The sequence below is a fragment of the Lipophrys pholis genome (genome assembly GCF_963383615.2).
Source record: "Lipophrys pholis genome assembly, chromosome: 1".
Lineage (NCBI taxonomy): Eukaryota > Metazoa > Chordata > Actinopteri > Blenniiformes > Blenniidae > Lipophrys > Lipophrys pholis.
The window spans coordinates 25,105,201-25,120,360 of NC_137635.1; the positions used below are offsets into that span (position 1 = coordinate 25,105,201).

The window sequence follows — 15,160 nt, forward strand, 5'->3', positions numbered from 1 at the left end:
GGGAGACACTGCTCGTGCCCGCCCCATATTTTAAATACACCGAGGCGCGCGCCCAGCTCTCTGACACGCAGCTCAACCTGCTCTTAGTGGAGCGCTGTTGGACCAGAGATGAGATACAGCCCCAGAGAGCTCCCAGCCACATGAATGCTTAGAACCCCACACGACGGCGCGGACCCACTCGGTTCGGAACAGCAGCAGAACTTCTCCTCGCCTCCCCGGATCGATCGAGGGATTTTAATCAATGGATTGGTCTTCAAACGGTTTGCTCGTTGTTTTGCTCCGGGAGGGCTAGAGGGGGAGAAGAAGCGCGTGTCCCTGAGTGAAAGTGAGAGACAGGGGGAGAGGGTGGGAGGGTGGGACCAGGGGACATATTTCAGCTATGGAGCTCACCATGGAGAACCTTCACAGCGTCTCCTCACACTCCCAGGCGGGGGACCTCATAAGCTCCCCTCACGGCCGGCCGTCGCCGTCCCCGAGCTCCACTTCCCGGAACCTGGTCCAGCACGCTCCGGGTGCACGGTCAGCCATGGTGTCCGGCATGGCCTCGCTCCTGGAGGGCACCGGCGGGGACTACCGGACCGACCCGTCGGGGTTGTCCGGACACCTCCATTCGTCCATCAGCATGTGCGAGACCGGAATGAGTCTCAGCAACACGTACACCACGCTGACTCCCCTGCAGCATCTACCTCCGATATCCACCGTGGCGGATAAATTCCACCACCCGCACTCGCACCACCACGCTACCGCCCACCCTCGCCTGTCCGCCGGGAACGTCAGCGGAAGCTTCACGCTGATGCGGGACGACCACCGGGGGCTCGCCTCCATGGGGAACCTGTATAGTCACTACCCCAAAGAGATGTCCGTGTCCGGGATGGGCCACGGGTCGCTCTCCCCGCTGTCCAGCGGGCTCGGCTCTCTGCACAACTCCCAACAGCCGCTGTCAGCATACGGCCCCAGCGCGCACCTCTCCACCGACGCCAAGATGCTCTCTCCGGTATCCGGGTTTGAGTCCCACGCGTCCATGCTGTCCCGAAGTGACCAAGAGCATCTGGCCAGGAGTTTAGGAGGGCACGGCCACGGCATGATCTCCAACCTGAATGGCATGCACCACCACCCGCACAGCCACCTCCACTCCCAGACCAACGGCGCAGTGATGCTGGGGGACCGGGAGAGACACGGCCACGGAGCCGGTCAGGGAGTATCAGGGTCAGGCATCCAGGCGGAGGAAATCAACACAAAGGAGGTGGCTCAGAGGATAACGGCAGAGTTAAAGAGATATTCAATCCCGCAGGCCATCTTCGCCCAGAGGATCTTAAGCCGGTCGCAGGGAACCCTCTCAGACCTGCTACGGAACCCCAAACCCTGGAGTAAGCTCAAGTCAGGCCGGGAAACCTTCAGGAGGATGTGGAAGTGGCTGCAGGAGCCCGAGTTTCAGAGGATGTCTGCGCTCCGGCTGGCCGGTAAGATATGTTCATTATAGTCACATTACTCCACATTAAAGCAGACAGTTTGAGGGAGCAGTCCAGTGACCACATCTTCCAAATTCCAAGCAGACACACAGAAGTTATGAGGCCTTCAGAGGTTCAGCACCGCGGACAGTTCAGGCACAGCGGCTTCATTCATACACATTTCTTTACTTTCAAAAGCAATACGGGTGAGTACCGTGAGAAAAGAGAGCAAGTTGTCATATTTCAGATGCCAGTTTTACTGTTAATGTGTATTTACGCGCGCAATCGTGAATGAAATTTGCAGGTCGACCGCTTTAATCTCCACTCCGCAAATCGCAATTGATTGGCAGTAAAGCTTGGAATAGTCGCGGGTGCGCGCGCGTGTGTGTGTGGTGATGGGGCTGCTGGGCCAACTAGTTGCGCGGGTGACCCCAGGCTGCCTGATCAATACGCCAGTTCCCACTCCCTTTTAAATGTGGCACACGGATCGATACTCGTATCAGAGCTGAAAGACGCAATAACCGCACGGTGTCTTGGCTTTTCATTTAGTTCTCTGTAGTAAAAGCTCTACACTTAGAGCAGGGACAGGTATGATCCTTCCAATCGTGGAGCAGCTTTTGGCTCCGGACAGCTTCCGGTTCAGGAGCAGCCGGCTGCTCCGGCCCGCGTGTTTTAATCAAGCAAAAAAACAAACAATAAAAGAAACACAAAACCCTGAAAACAAGAAAAATACTGCTTTATAAGTGAAGTCCAGCCCTGCTGGTGTGATCCTCAGATCTATCTCAAGGCAACCTTGAGCTGCACAGACCGTTCTGATGAAATATTGATTGTAGCTGGGGTGTGGATTGGCAGACCAGTACAAACAAGAAAACACAGAGAATACTGGGCATTTGAAGAGTTAATAGACGTTTTTGCCAGATCTTCTTTCCGAATAGTGACTCTGAGGAAACCATAAGTTTGTGTTTCACAGTAAATATAACAAGGTTATTTCTGAGTTCAGGCTGGACAGACAGATAGATCGATAGATAGAGAGATCAATAGATAGATAGATAGATAGATAGATCGATAGATAGATAGATAGATAGATAGATAGATAGATAGAACGATAGAACGATAGATCGATAGATAGAACGATAGATAGATAGAACGATAGATAGATAGATTGAACGATAGATAGATAGATAGATAGATAGATAGATAGATAGATAGATAGATAGATAGATAGATAGATAGATAGATAGAACGATAGATAGATAGATAGAACGATAGATAGATAGAACGATAGATAGATAGATAGATAGATAGATAGATAGATAGATAGATAGATAGATAGATAGATAGATAGATAGATAGATAGATAGATAGATAGATAGATAGATAGATAGATAGATAGATAGATAGATAGATGAGGATTAGTAGCTGAGGCTGTGAGTGTCATTAATAGTGTTGCTCTGTCCTTTCAGTGTTTGCCTGGCTTTGCACATAGGAGATCAATAAGGCCGTTTCCCCTTCCCAACCCCCCTCTCTCCCACTCCCTGGTGTTTCTCTCTCTGTCTCTGCAGCACATGACAATAATATCACTAATCTCTCACTGGTTAACCTGGCAACAGGCGGGCAGGTTGTTTGGCGCCATGCACGCATCGGAACAAATCAAAATGAAAACACTGATTGGAAGAAAAGAGGAGGAAGGATGAGGGAGAGAGAGAGAGAGAGAGAGAGAAATGGTTCATGAAGGAAAACAATGCACAGAGCCGTTTCCCATCCTCTCTGCTCTCTCTGTACCAGACCCGTCTTTCAATGTGCTTCAAACTTACTTGTGCCATTAAAGATTAATATCATTCTGTTGTTTCTCATCTTTTCTGAAGAACACCAAATGGACCAAATTGGCACGTACAAAACTTCAGTCAACTCGGTTTAAGTGCAAAAGCGAGAAAGGCAAAACTGACATATGGAAAAAAAGAGCTGCAGGAGCTTGGAGATGCCATTGATTGAGTGAGGGCAGGCAGGTTTGGGCTTTGTGTGAACAGTCAGATAGAGGCAGGGTAGTGAAAGGATCAATACCGACCTTAATAATTGATAAGTATAAGGGAGACGGAGGCGAGAGGGAAAGAAAGAGGCTGAGAGAGCGAGAGATCAAGAGAGAGAAGAGTTAGAGAGTGAGAGAGAAGAGTGAGATAGAGGGAGTGAGAGAGTGTGTGTGAGAGAGAAGTGTGAGTGAGAGAGAGAGAGAGAGAGAGAGAGAGAGAGAGAGAGAGAGAGAGAGAAGAGTGAGATAGAGGGAGTGAGAGAGTGTTTGAGAGAGAAGAGGGAGAGAGGAGAGGGAGAGAAGAGTGAGAGAGAGTGTGTGTGAGAGAAGAGTGAGAGAGAGAGAGTGTGTGTGTGAGAGAAGAGGGAGAGAGTGAGACAGAGAAGACTGAGAGAGTGAGAGAGACAGAGTGAGAGATGGAGAAGAGTGAGAGAGAGTGAGAGAAAGAGAGACGAGTGTGAGAGAGTGAGTGAGAGAGTGAGAGAGAGTGAGAGAGTGAGAGAGAGTGTGTGTGAGAGAGAGAGAGAGAGAGAGAGAGAGAGAGAGAGAGAGAGAGAGAGAGAGAGAGGGGGGGGGTAGTGTTTCCGCTTACAACAGCATCTTCTATGTAAGCACAGTCCAATCTGTGGTTAACAGTTGAGGACCACACACCGTCCTTCTGCCTAAACACCACAGCAGAGGGTGTGTAAGTGGTTTTGAAAAACGCTGTTTACACCCCAAACATCCTGTGAAACATCGATACCTCAGATCCAACACTGACCGAGATGGTGTCGACTGAAAAGTGGCATCAAAACAAAGTGATGAGGCCAGAGCAGGAGCCTTTCTGCCAATCTGTAACAAAGAACAGCAATATTTGAGATGAGATGAGGTCTGGAAGGTTGGTGTTTTAACACAAACATCAAAAAGATCAGAGCTGAAGAGCCTTCTCCGGTAGACAAAGGGCATCCGAGCATCCAGCATGCCTATCGAGATGTAGTAATGAGTGTTTTCTGCTCATGTCAGCGAATCCTCAAAGCAATCCAAGGTTGTGATGTCATTTGATTTTAAAGGTTGCTATGCTTTATGGGGTTTGTAATGCATCTTTATGGAGGCCTGCAAGCACATTTCATCCAGCGTTTGTCTACATGCATGCCTGTGTGAGTGCTTCCACATGCGTGAGTATATGTGTGTGTGTGTGTGTGTGTGTGTGTGTGAGTATGTGTGTGTGTGACTGGGTTATAGAGTGTGTCTGCACTATACATTGTTCAGGCTTATCTGACTCACTCTGAATCGGTATTGATTTCCTCTCTTCTGCTCTCTTCGGCTCTCTCATATTCTCCCCCTCTCCCTCTTGCTCCCTTCCTTCCCCCACTGCCTCCCCCTTCTTTTTCTTCTGGCTCTATACCAGCACCAGGAAAACAGATCCTTTGCGCTCCAGCCTCAATTCATTTCTGCTTCCTGGTCAACTCTTAGTGAAAAACCTAGTTTGCATATAGGCACTATGGTGTGAAATATTCGCCACTCAGGACGAATGAGGCTCAATGTGCCGTGACCCAGACAGAAAGCTTTGGCTGTATAGAGTATAAAGATCACCAAATAGCTGAAAAGCTTTCAAACTAAAAAATCTTTAAAACTATTTCATAGAGGTTCACATTTGTATCATGAAAAATAATCTCTGTGTCAAATTAAATCATTTAAACTAAGATGGAAATGAGACGCTGTGCATGATGCATTTCCTTTAAAATATCAAAGGATATCATGCAGACCAATTATCAATATCTTTAATTAAAAAAATGATACCGTGTGGCTGTCACACACACACACACACACACACACACACACACACACACACACACACACACACACACACACACACACACACACACACACACACACACACACACACACACACACACACGCACACACTGAAACGGGCATGCTGGTGCTGAAAGAACAGCTCCCTCCGTTTGCTGCTAAATGTGCCAATAAACCCTTTTAAAGCCACGATTGGTTTCATTAGTCAGGCTTGAGTTACAACTTTTCAGGTGTGAACCTCTTTTCTTGTCACGTTAAACTCCGCACAGATCTGTGATGTCACAATGCCTCATAGCTCATTATTTTATTATTCTTTTATCAAGCGTACAATTTAGACAATCCGAAGAATTAATTATTGCAGTATAATTAAGAGCATTTGCTTATTGCTGAATTATTTCTGATGCAGTGCCGCTTCGGGGAACGTCCTGATCTTGAGCAAAAAGGTCGCGGAGTTTGACTCCGGATCGCGGCATCGCGGCGAAAAATGAGAAAAAGAGACCAAGTGAGCAGATTCCTCTGGTATAGATATCCATTGTTATTCTTAGTCTTAAAATATCATTGATGTAATTGAACAATTTATAAAAAACACGTATTTTTTTTGACGTAATAAATATCAGAGACTTTTAATGTTAATAAATCTTTTTGGGTAAAAGATTCCCACCTTAAATTCTTAATAAAATGAGTCTTTTTTATTTTATTTCACTGCAAAAATTTTCACTTGTTTTTGGGTTGTTCGTGTTAATCTTGATTAAAGTACCTGGAAATGTAATTTTGTGATTCCATGGGTGTGGTGGGTCCCGAGGCATCATTTTTATTTTCAAAATTAATTTTGGATCAGGATTCAGCAAAGGGAATATTTACAGCGGCAATGAACATACTATTCAACGATAATATTCAGTCACATGTCCTTTTATTATCATGTGTTTGAAATAATGAATTCAGGAAAAACAGATAGAAGAAATATATAACGTGAGTGTTTAGTCTCCAGCTTCTCGTGAAGCCTCTGTGCTCTCTGGGAAACAAACCACCGACACTGGAGTTGTGTAAAAGCAGTTGCTGGTTTAGTCGGAAGAAACGAAGAGACATAAATAAAGCGTTTAAAAGTGGCGCACGGCGTGCGGACGCTTTATAGACTGCAGGCCGATATGTGACTGGCTGTAAAGCTGTCGATCACTCCACGGACACGAGAACACGGGCTTTGCATTGAGACACACACGACAGCTTTCAAATAAGCCCGATCGTGATCAATGTGGAGTATTTTAGGATGAAGGCGCAGTTTGGGCGCACAGCGGGGGGTGGGGGTGTTAGGGGGGGGGGGGGGGGGGTGTTGGGGGGAGGATGGGGGGGGGGGGGTAGGCCTATAATATGATCAATACAATCAATAAGCGTACATCTGAGAGGTGTGACAGAGAGTGATTGACACCAAACTGTTTCTCGCCTGCAGTAGTCCGTCCAGGGCGGGAGAGGGCCCGTCTCACCGCACACAAAGCCCGATCTCATCCCTCCGTCCAGGCGCCGACTAGCAGCAGCACGGTGCGGTTAGTTCACCGTCTGCCCCATGACACACACACACACACACACACACACACACACACACACACACACACACACACACACACACACACACACACACACACACACACACACACACACACACACACACACACACACACACACACACACACACACACACAAACATACCCACACAACCAGATGCAGGGAGAGCAGGGGCGGATCAAAGTTCTGATCTATTGGGACAGGTGGAAATTAACACTGATTGATTGCTTAAAGTTTTCATTTCTTTATATTGCTTTTTGGGATTAATTATTTCTCTTTGGAAAAAGATTGCAAATTACAACGTTTGCTTCTTCTTTAGTGCAGTTCTTATATTTCACTAAATCCTCAACAGCTTTAGTGGTGATATGAGAAAAACACAGCTGTGACTTTGTCAATAACATTTATTCAGGTTTAAACTGAATACACATTCATGTCCTTAAAGCCAAATCAAGACCATAATAGTCCTGCACTTCCAGTTGGAGAAATATTCCATAGTTTTAATGAAATCACTGGTGGTAACTCTGCACAATGATTCATGTAACTCAGAGGTAGCCAGTAATTTGGAGGGACACGTTACATGGCAGGAGTTGCTTCCTTCTGTGTGTGTTTGTTTCCTTCACTTTACCAAACCAGAGGATGAAGTTGGTGTTTTCAGTGTGACTCACTTCCACTTATTGGCTTTCACCTCTGTTTTATCTCACGGCGTACCGTGACAACATGCAGCTGATATGTGAGAGTCTCAAGTTTCCTTCTGCACATTCAACATTTCAAAACAGAGTAGACAGAGTGTCGTCAGACAGAAGCCTCATCATCTCTGCAGCAGCTGCAAGCAAATCAACTGGCTTGTGGAAGGAAGTGTGGAAGTGAAGAGAAGTGCTGAAGCACTTTGACCTTCAGTGCAGGCTGATGTCTCTGCAGAGTCTGAGACCTCCGGGCTCTTTCAGACTCAGCTGCTCAGTTGCCTTCAGCACAGATGAAATCGCAGTTTGACATATCTTTTAGATTTAAAAGTCAATCAGTCCTGTTTTCCACACGTGGACTTTTTGAATCAGGCTGTAATTTTTTCACAAAGAAAAGCAGAATGACTGCATATCGTTTTTACAGTTGTAAATATATTTGAAAGGTTTTAAAGAACATGGAGTCTTGAAGACTCCACACAGAGTTTGAATGTCCCTGAGCATGTCGGTGGGTGAAAGTTAAAGCCACTGACTGATAGATTTGCTTCCAGTGAAGATTCTGAAGCCTATTACTCCATGCAGATGCATGGTTGTGCAATACAACAAGCAAAGGTCAAACTGCATGCGCCTTCAGCCATTCTGGTCCACAGCTCCAGCCGTATGTGCAGTCGCACACTCTGAGAGAGAAAGTAGACACAACAGCAGCTACTTAAGTCATAAAGTGGAGCTGCACTTAAATGGGACACAAGTGCAGCTTAACATGCTGAGCGAGTTAATCTTTTGATGATTAAGAGGTTGAGATTAAACTGAGTGGCAGCGGGCTGATTCCTCTTGGCATCGTTGACACCAGAATATTGGAAAGAGAGGACACGAGGAGGTGCCACTCGAGACCTGAGCACCTCAGCTTGTCTCTTCAGAGGAGCCCATTTAGTAACGAGGCAACTAAAGATAGGCTTTGCTTCTTGTCTCCAGAGAGGTCACTTTAATGAGCAGCGCCCTCGCTTCCTTCCCTGTGGTCCTATCTATTGCGGCAGCAGGGGATGTTTGGGTGGGCAGAGGACTCTCATTTGAAATTGACCTATTGATTATCTGAAATATGTAGTGACCGGGCCCAGGCCTCGTGCTAATTCCTGCTTGGTTGTAGCAGTGTTGTGTTTGCTGGGGCCTGAGAGCTGTAGGGCTACACTCCAGCTGATGGAGGAGAGGCGGAGTGGTGTTGGCATTGTAAAATGGCCAGTAGCAGAAGTTGTTGGAAAACAGGCATTACATATTAAATTATCACTATATTAGCACTAGCATTCAGTCATTACATTAGGGAGTATTGAGTTTGGTTTGAGACAGCACTTAGAGAGCCTGGAGGAGATTCTGGCATGGCTGGGCCTGAACCAATTGAATAAACGTTCCATGAAATGGTTCTGAAGTGCGGATCAATCAATATGGGGGCTATCAATCTGAGGGCAAATTAAAACAATTGAGAAAAACAACAAGAGGAAAACAGTTGAGGAAGTGGAGCAGGGATAGAGTGATGCATCTGTGGAGGCTCCAACATGGGAACAAAACACACCACCGACACTCTGCAGACGGGAAAGATCTGTGTAATTATGCTTTGCTTGCAGTAACAAAGCATGAACAATGGCGGCTCACACACGTGCACGCTCACACACAGGCATGCATACACATGTGCACGTTCATATTGATCTCCACCTCACAGTCAAATCTGTTTTCTGCTGTTGTCTAAACCTCCTGTAAAGTCATCAATCATTTGCATACACCACCTCCACACTGCAGCCTGCCTTCTCATCATCTCACCCTTCCTCCATCCTTCAGTCCTCATGAGGAGGACACACAGTCATCCATGAATGGGAGAAATGTCTTCCCATGTCTTCTTTATATTTCGAGCACGGCACCAAACCCAATCTGTTCTTTTAGTTTTATCTTTTTAATATAAACAATATACAAAGAGGTCTTATTTGACTCATTGCTTTGTGTTCCTCAGAGCTCCAGCCTGGATGACTGCCACTCTTTTCCGCCACATCTCCTTTGTTCCTCCACAGATAAACAATTTCTTCTCGTCTGTCTATCACGGTGCGCGTTCGTGAGCTCCAATCCAAGCCGCGTGTATGCACACACACACACACACACACACACACACACACACACACACACACACACACACACACACACACACACACACACACACACACACACACACACACACACACACACACACACACACACACACACACACCTCGCTCTCGCGGATCGATGGGATCGATCGGGTGGGGAAGGGAGCCCTGATTACTGGACCACGTGTTCGGGAGAAAACCGCGGAAAATCGATCATTGCAGCTTTTTAGGGCAGCAGAACAGAACAGACTCCCTCCAGTCTCCACAGCAGAGCAGCACTGACGGAGCATCCAGTGTCAGCATTTCACTGCACGCTTCTCCAGTTTCAGGAGACACAGACCCCACAACCTCAACCTCATGTCCTGCACACACCACAGGCAGACACCAAGTACAGATCCTCATCAGATCCTCATCAGATCCTCACCAGATCCTCACCAGATCCTCCATCAGATCCTCACCAGATCCTCACCAGATCCTCCATCAGATCCTCCATCAGATCCTCATCAGATCCTCACCAGCTCCTCACCAGCTCCTCACCAGATCCTCCATCAGATCCTCCATCAGATCCTCATCAGATCCTCACCAGCTCCTCACCAGCTCCTCACCAGATCCTCACCAGATCCTCACCAGATCCTCATCAGATCCTCCACCAAGCAGCTCCTCACTGACCTGAAGGCTCCTAATGGCAGCTCATCTCACAGAACTTAAGAATAGTTTCAGATTCTCTTAAATCAATGCTTATTTGCCTTTAAATGTTTTGTTGTTGTTGTTTTCTTCATGCTCGAGCAGCATTCCAGCCTGTTGAGAGTGAACCTGAAACCTTTGGATCATATCTGCGGGATTAGCAGCAGGGAGAACCTGAGGAAACCTTTGCTTTAAATTTTGATGAAAAAAACCCATGAGATGTTCCATAACGCTAATGGTAATTTTATTTGATTAAAACACAGAATTGTTTTTTAGTAGAGGAGAAATGAAACAGTAAAATAAGCTTGATGGCTGCCACCTGCAGTGAACCAGTAACAACAGTCGTGTTTGAAGACTAAATGTTTTAAATCAGGAGGAGGAGGAGAGCACAATGTGTCCTCTGGAAGCTCCTCCTTCACTGAAGGTCTTCTAAAGGGACAATCGCTGCAGTTGGACACTTTTCCGACTTCCTTCCCTGCAAACACAGTTACTGCTGCAACACACCAACAACGGACAAATCAGGATCGAAGTGGTGCTGAAGTAGTAATACACACAACATCTTAAGGGAATGAAAACAATCTGCTGTTGAAAAGCACTGAGGTGAAGAAACAATGTGTTTACACTACTTCATAATAATTCTGGTATCTGCAGCGACTGTGAAGCCTTAACATCCAAACTTCTGTTAGAAATAAATTGTTGGGCGTTTTTTCTGTTTCTGCAGGTAAAAATGTCTGAAATGTTAATTACACTTACACCCAGCAATAATATAAATATATTTCATTCAGGAAGGTTGTGATATAAAAAGAAAACATGTGACTTTACAACTTGAAGGAGAACCTGCTCGATAGAAGAACTCATGTATAATTTAGCAGTTTGAAACAGCATGTCCAGTCATGGCGGCTCACAGCAGTTATCCAGGCTGCACAGTTCCTCAGTTTAAAGTAAAGAACACAATCTAGACTCCAGCATTAAGACGCAAACTCAGAGCATGTCTTTCTGCCTCCCCATTCACATGTTTCCTTCTTTGCTTCAGTGCATTGTATGATGTATTACACCTTCCATTTTCAACCTTGAGTTCCTCTCTGTGTTCTTCTCCAACGTTGACCCGTGTTGTGTATGAATGTTCCAGGTTTGTAGGCACACTGGTGGTAATAACTCCTCCTCCACCTTCTTGCAGCATGTAAACGTAAGGAGGAGGACCGAGGCCGGGAGCGCAGCCAGGTGCCCAAGAAGCAGCGGCTGGTCTTCACCGACCTGCAGCGCCGCACCCTGGTAGCCATCTTCCGGGAGAACCGGCGGCCGTCCAAGGAGATGCAGGTCACCATCTCCCAGCAGCTCGGCCTGGAGCTCTCCACCGTCTCCAACTTCTTCATGAACTCTCGCCGCCGCTGTCTGGACCGCTGGGACGCAGAGGAGCACGGCCACGGCGTGCATGCACACGGCCACGTGCACACGTCTCACGGGGCCGGCAGTAACAACAGCGCGTCTCCGCTTCAACCCGGCACCTCCTCTGCGACCACCTTCTCCAAGGCCTGAGGGAGAGGAGGAAGAGGAGGGAGGGGAGGAAGACCTCTCTGACTCTGGCTCTGCAGCTTCTGAGTGTGCAGCTCCAGACTGACGCTCTGATCCATCTGCTCACGGTTCTGTACGACTTGTGCAGATGGATCAGATCTTCTCACCCGCCTCGTGTTTTCTTTAGATCTGAATGTCATTCTTATGTGCATTTAAACAACAACAACGTGACTCTTATAATCAAGGATCCAAAAGCTTTATGAGAGTTTACATTCAAACCAAAGAACTCATCTCCACTACAGCAGGCTGTGGGTCTGCGCTGAGGCCTTGAGAGAGGACTTTGTTTCAGGGAACCGGAAGCTTTAAGAGGAAACACAAACCACCCGAGTCTCATTCCCGGAACACACCTTGATTGAGGCAAGCGCCACCCTGCCGCTCTGCACTGCTGCATGCCTGTGTGTCGTGCATGTGCGTAAACTTCACTGCTGCTTGTGCTGCTGGTCCAGCAGGGTCCAGACTCTCTGGAGGTCCAGACTCTCTGGAGGTCCAGACCCTCTGAAGGCCCAGGCCCTCTGTAGGTCCAGACCCTCTGTAGGTCCAGACCCTCTGAAGGTCCAGACCCTCTGGAGGTCCAGACCCTCTGGAGCCCTCTGTAGGTTCAGACCCTCTGAAGGTCCAGGCCCTCTGTAGGTCCAGACCCTCTGGACCCTCTGTAGGTCCAGACCCTCTGAAGGTCCAGACCCTCTGTAGGTCCAGACCCTCTGGAGACCTCTGTAGGTCCAGACCCTCTGTAGGTCCAGACCCTCTGTGGTTCAGACCCTCTGGAGGTCCAGACCCTCTGGAGACCTCTGGAGGTCTAGAGCCTCTGCAGGTCCAGACCCTGTGGAGACCTCTGGAGGTCTAGAGCCTCTGCAGTCCTGCACACACGGGAGTCACAGCGCTGCCTGCTGGCCACTGAGGCCACGCGTTAAGGTGTGCTGGACATGTTGGCGTGTCCTCAGCCTGCACCCTCCTCGGTGTTGGACACAGATACTCTGTTTAGACCAAACCGTCACTCAACGATAAAACGACTCTCCACTCGTCCTTTGATACATATTTGAATGTTTGTCTCTTAAGGCTCGTTGCATGGCTCCGCAGCCGCTGGAGGGGTTATTTTCAGGTTACAAAAGGAGAACAATCAAACCGGGGCGGCGAGTTTACCCGTTAAAAACCGTCGTCCCATGTAGGGAGCAAGCGAGGAGGGGGCCGGCTCTGTTCTAGTGGCCAAACGCAGAGGTCAAATGTCACAATATAGGATCCTGAGTGCCAATGATGTTTGCCTCTTTATGATAATCAGAGAACAGATGCAGCCCGCTCCGTCGCCTCGCCCCCTGCTGTGATCGCTCTGTCATTACAAAGTTCAAACTGCGAGCACTAATCAGGCACGTTGCCGATTCCATACCTCAGAACTATTGATGTGATCAACATGAAACACAATGAAAATGACTGTAAATACTCTTTAGTTTCACCTCTCTTTCTCTCTGTCTTATCTATTCTCCATTTATCTACTCTTTCTTGCTACTCCCCCTCTAATGTGTCTTTCTTTGGTTTTCTCCCCTCCCTAACTATTGATGCGGGTAATAATAGTACCATAGACACATGGTTTCTCTCTCGTGACTATTGTGCTCTGTTGTACTGAAACTATATGTAAAGAAGCACCTTGTCAACAAAATGTAAAAACTTAGATAGAAAAAAGACAAATCAACATGTCATGAACTGATCCTATGCACAGACAAGGAAGGGAAACCACAAACTGCATAGTAGTGAATATCTGTGCGATGGAGTGGAGGGACCGGCTGGACGTGAAGGAACTCTTCCTTGATCTTGAACTTTGACCTCTTTGAGCTGGACTGTCGCTGCATTCCTCTGCTGTTGGTGACCACAAGACCGCCTCACCTTCTTTGTGTCTTTTAACCTGTTTTTGTTTTGTTCTTTTGTGCAAAGCCACTTGTTGAGTAGCATCTTCTAGCGGGAGATAATCATATTGGAGAGGAGACGCAGACCAGAGGAGAAGGGAGCAGCAGGGAGGCAGGAGCATCAGAGGCTCGCGGGGAGACTGGAAGGAAACATTCCTCCTTTAACTCGTATGTTGTGCACTACACCACATGTCCTGTTGGGGATGTCATTGAACCGGCTTTCTCGAGTCCAGAGGGGCAAAACTTTGTAGATTTTTAGTGCTGATTGAAATTTACTCACGAAGCAGAGCATGAGTGATGAAAACATTTGTGTGTGTGGCTACCTCACAGAATGACAGTGGACTGTGACTCAGCCGTTATTACCAAAGATACTCCAAGCCTGCTGTGTTCACACCGGACCTGACAAACACACACACACACACACACACACACACACACACACACACACACACACACACACACACACACACACACACACACACACACACACACACACAGTGAAGGGGGTATACATATTGGTTGGGGGGGGTCCCTCAGTCCGTGTCACTTCATTACAGTCACTTTTGTTCTGATTCAAAAAGCACTTTTTTTCACAGAATGAGGGGAAAACATTGTTTACCACCGACATTTACTTTTTCAAAATGTTAAAATATGGTTTTACCACCGAGGCCCCTCCATCACATGCACATGCACACACACTCCAGCCAGAGATATTTTTGTGTAATTTGTAAACCGAGTGTACGTGCATGTGTGTATTTGACTGTTTACAAAAAGCCTTCTGCATGCCGCCTGCTCTCATTGGCTGGTGTCAAAATTGATCTGCGGCAATCCAGTGCAGACACTGAGGAGACCCCCCACACCGCAAAGACCCCCGCCCACCCAAACCCTCTCCACTGGTCCCGTCCGTCCAGGGTAACATTACAATGAGGCAGGCATGTGTAGACAATTCATCTTGATATACCTCAAATCTTTATTGTAAAGGTTCATGTAGTGAAACAATAATGACAATGCTTAGCAATGAAAGTGACATTAAAGTCACAGCAAAATGATTGTTCTGGACTTCTTCCTCTTTTTCATATTACTTGCTTAGAGGAGCGTGTGAAATGTAAGTGGTATGATTTTCTATAATTTATGGTTTTTCAACTTGCACGGTGTCCTTTTAGGATCGAGGAGAAAGAAGTCAGGCTTCTTAAGTAAAACAAGAGGTGGAAAATGTTTGAGAGAGCAGAGGAAAGTTTGACAGGAAACCACAATGGAGGAAAAAGAACTTTATGTTTTTGCATCACTTCTTGTGTTTGAAGATGGTCTCCTTTGTGTGTTAATGTGATTCCCATATTAAAAGAGAACCAAGTGAAGCCCCTCAGCCATTGGGGTGGGATGA

General features: G+C 47.0%; 1 protein-coding gene across 1 annotated transcript; it reads left to right on the plus strand.

Annotated features, from left to right (window-relative positions):
* Window positions 1-379: 379 nt before the first annotated feature.
* On the plus strand, window positions 380-11,848 carry onecut3b (one cut homeobox 3b; the record flags this gene model as incomplete). Its single annotated transcript, XM_080480146.1, has 2 exons — window positions 380-1,460; window positions 11,490-11,848. The coding sequence occupies 2 exons, from the start codon at window positions 380-382 to the stop codon at window positions 11,846-11,848; spliced, it is 1,440 nt and encodes a 479-aa protein (XP_080336272.1).
* Window positions 11,849-15,160: the final 3,312 nt, after the last annotated feature.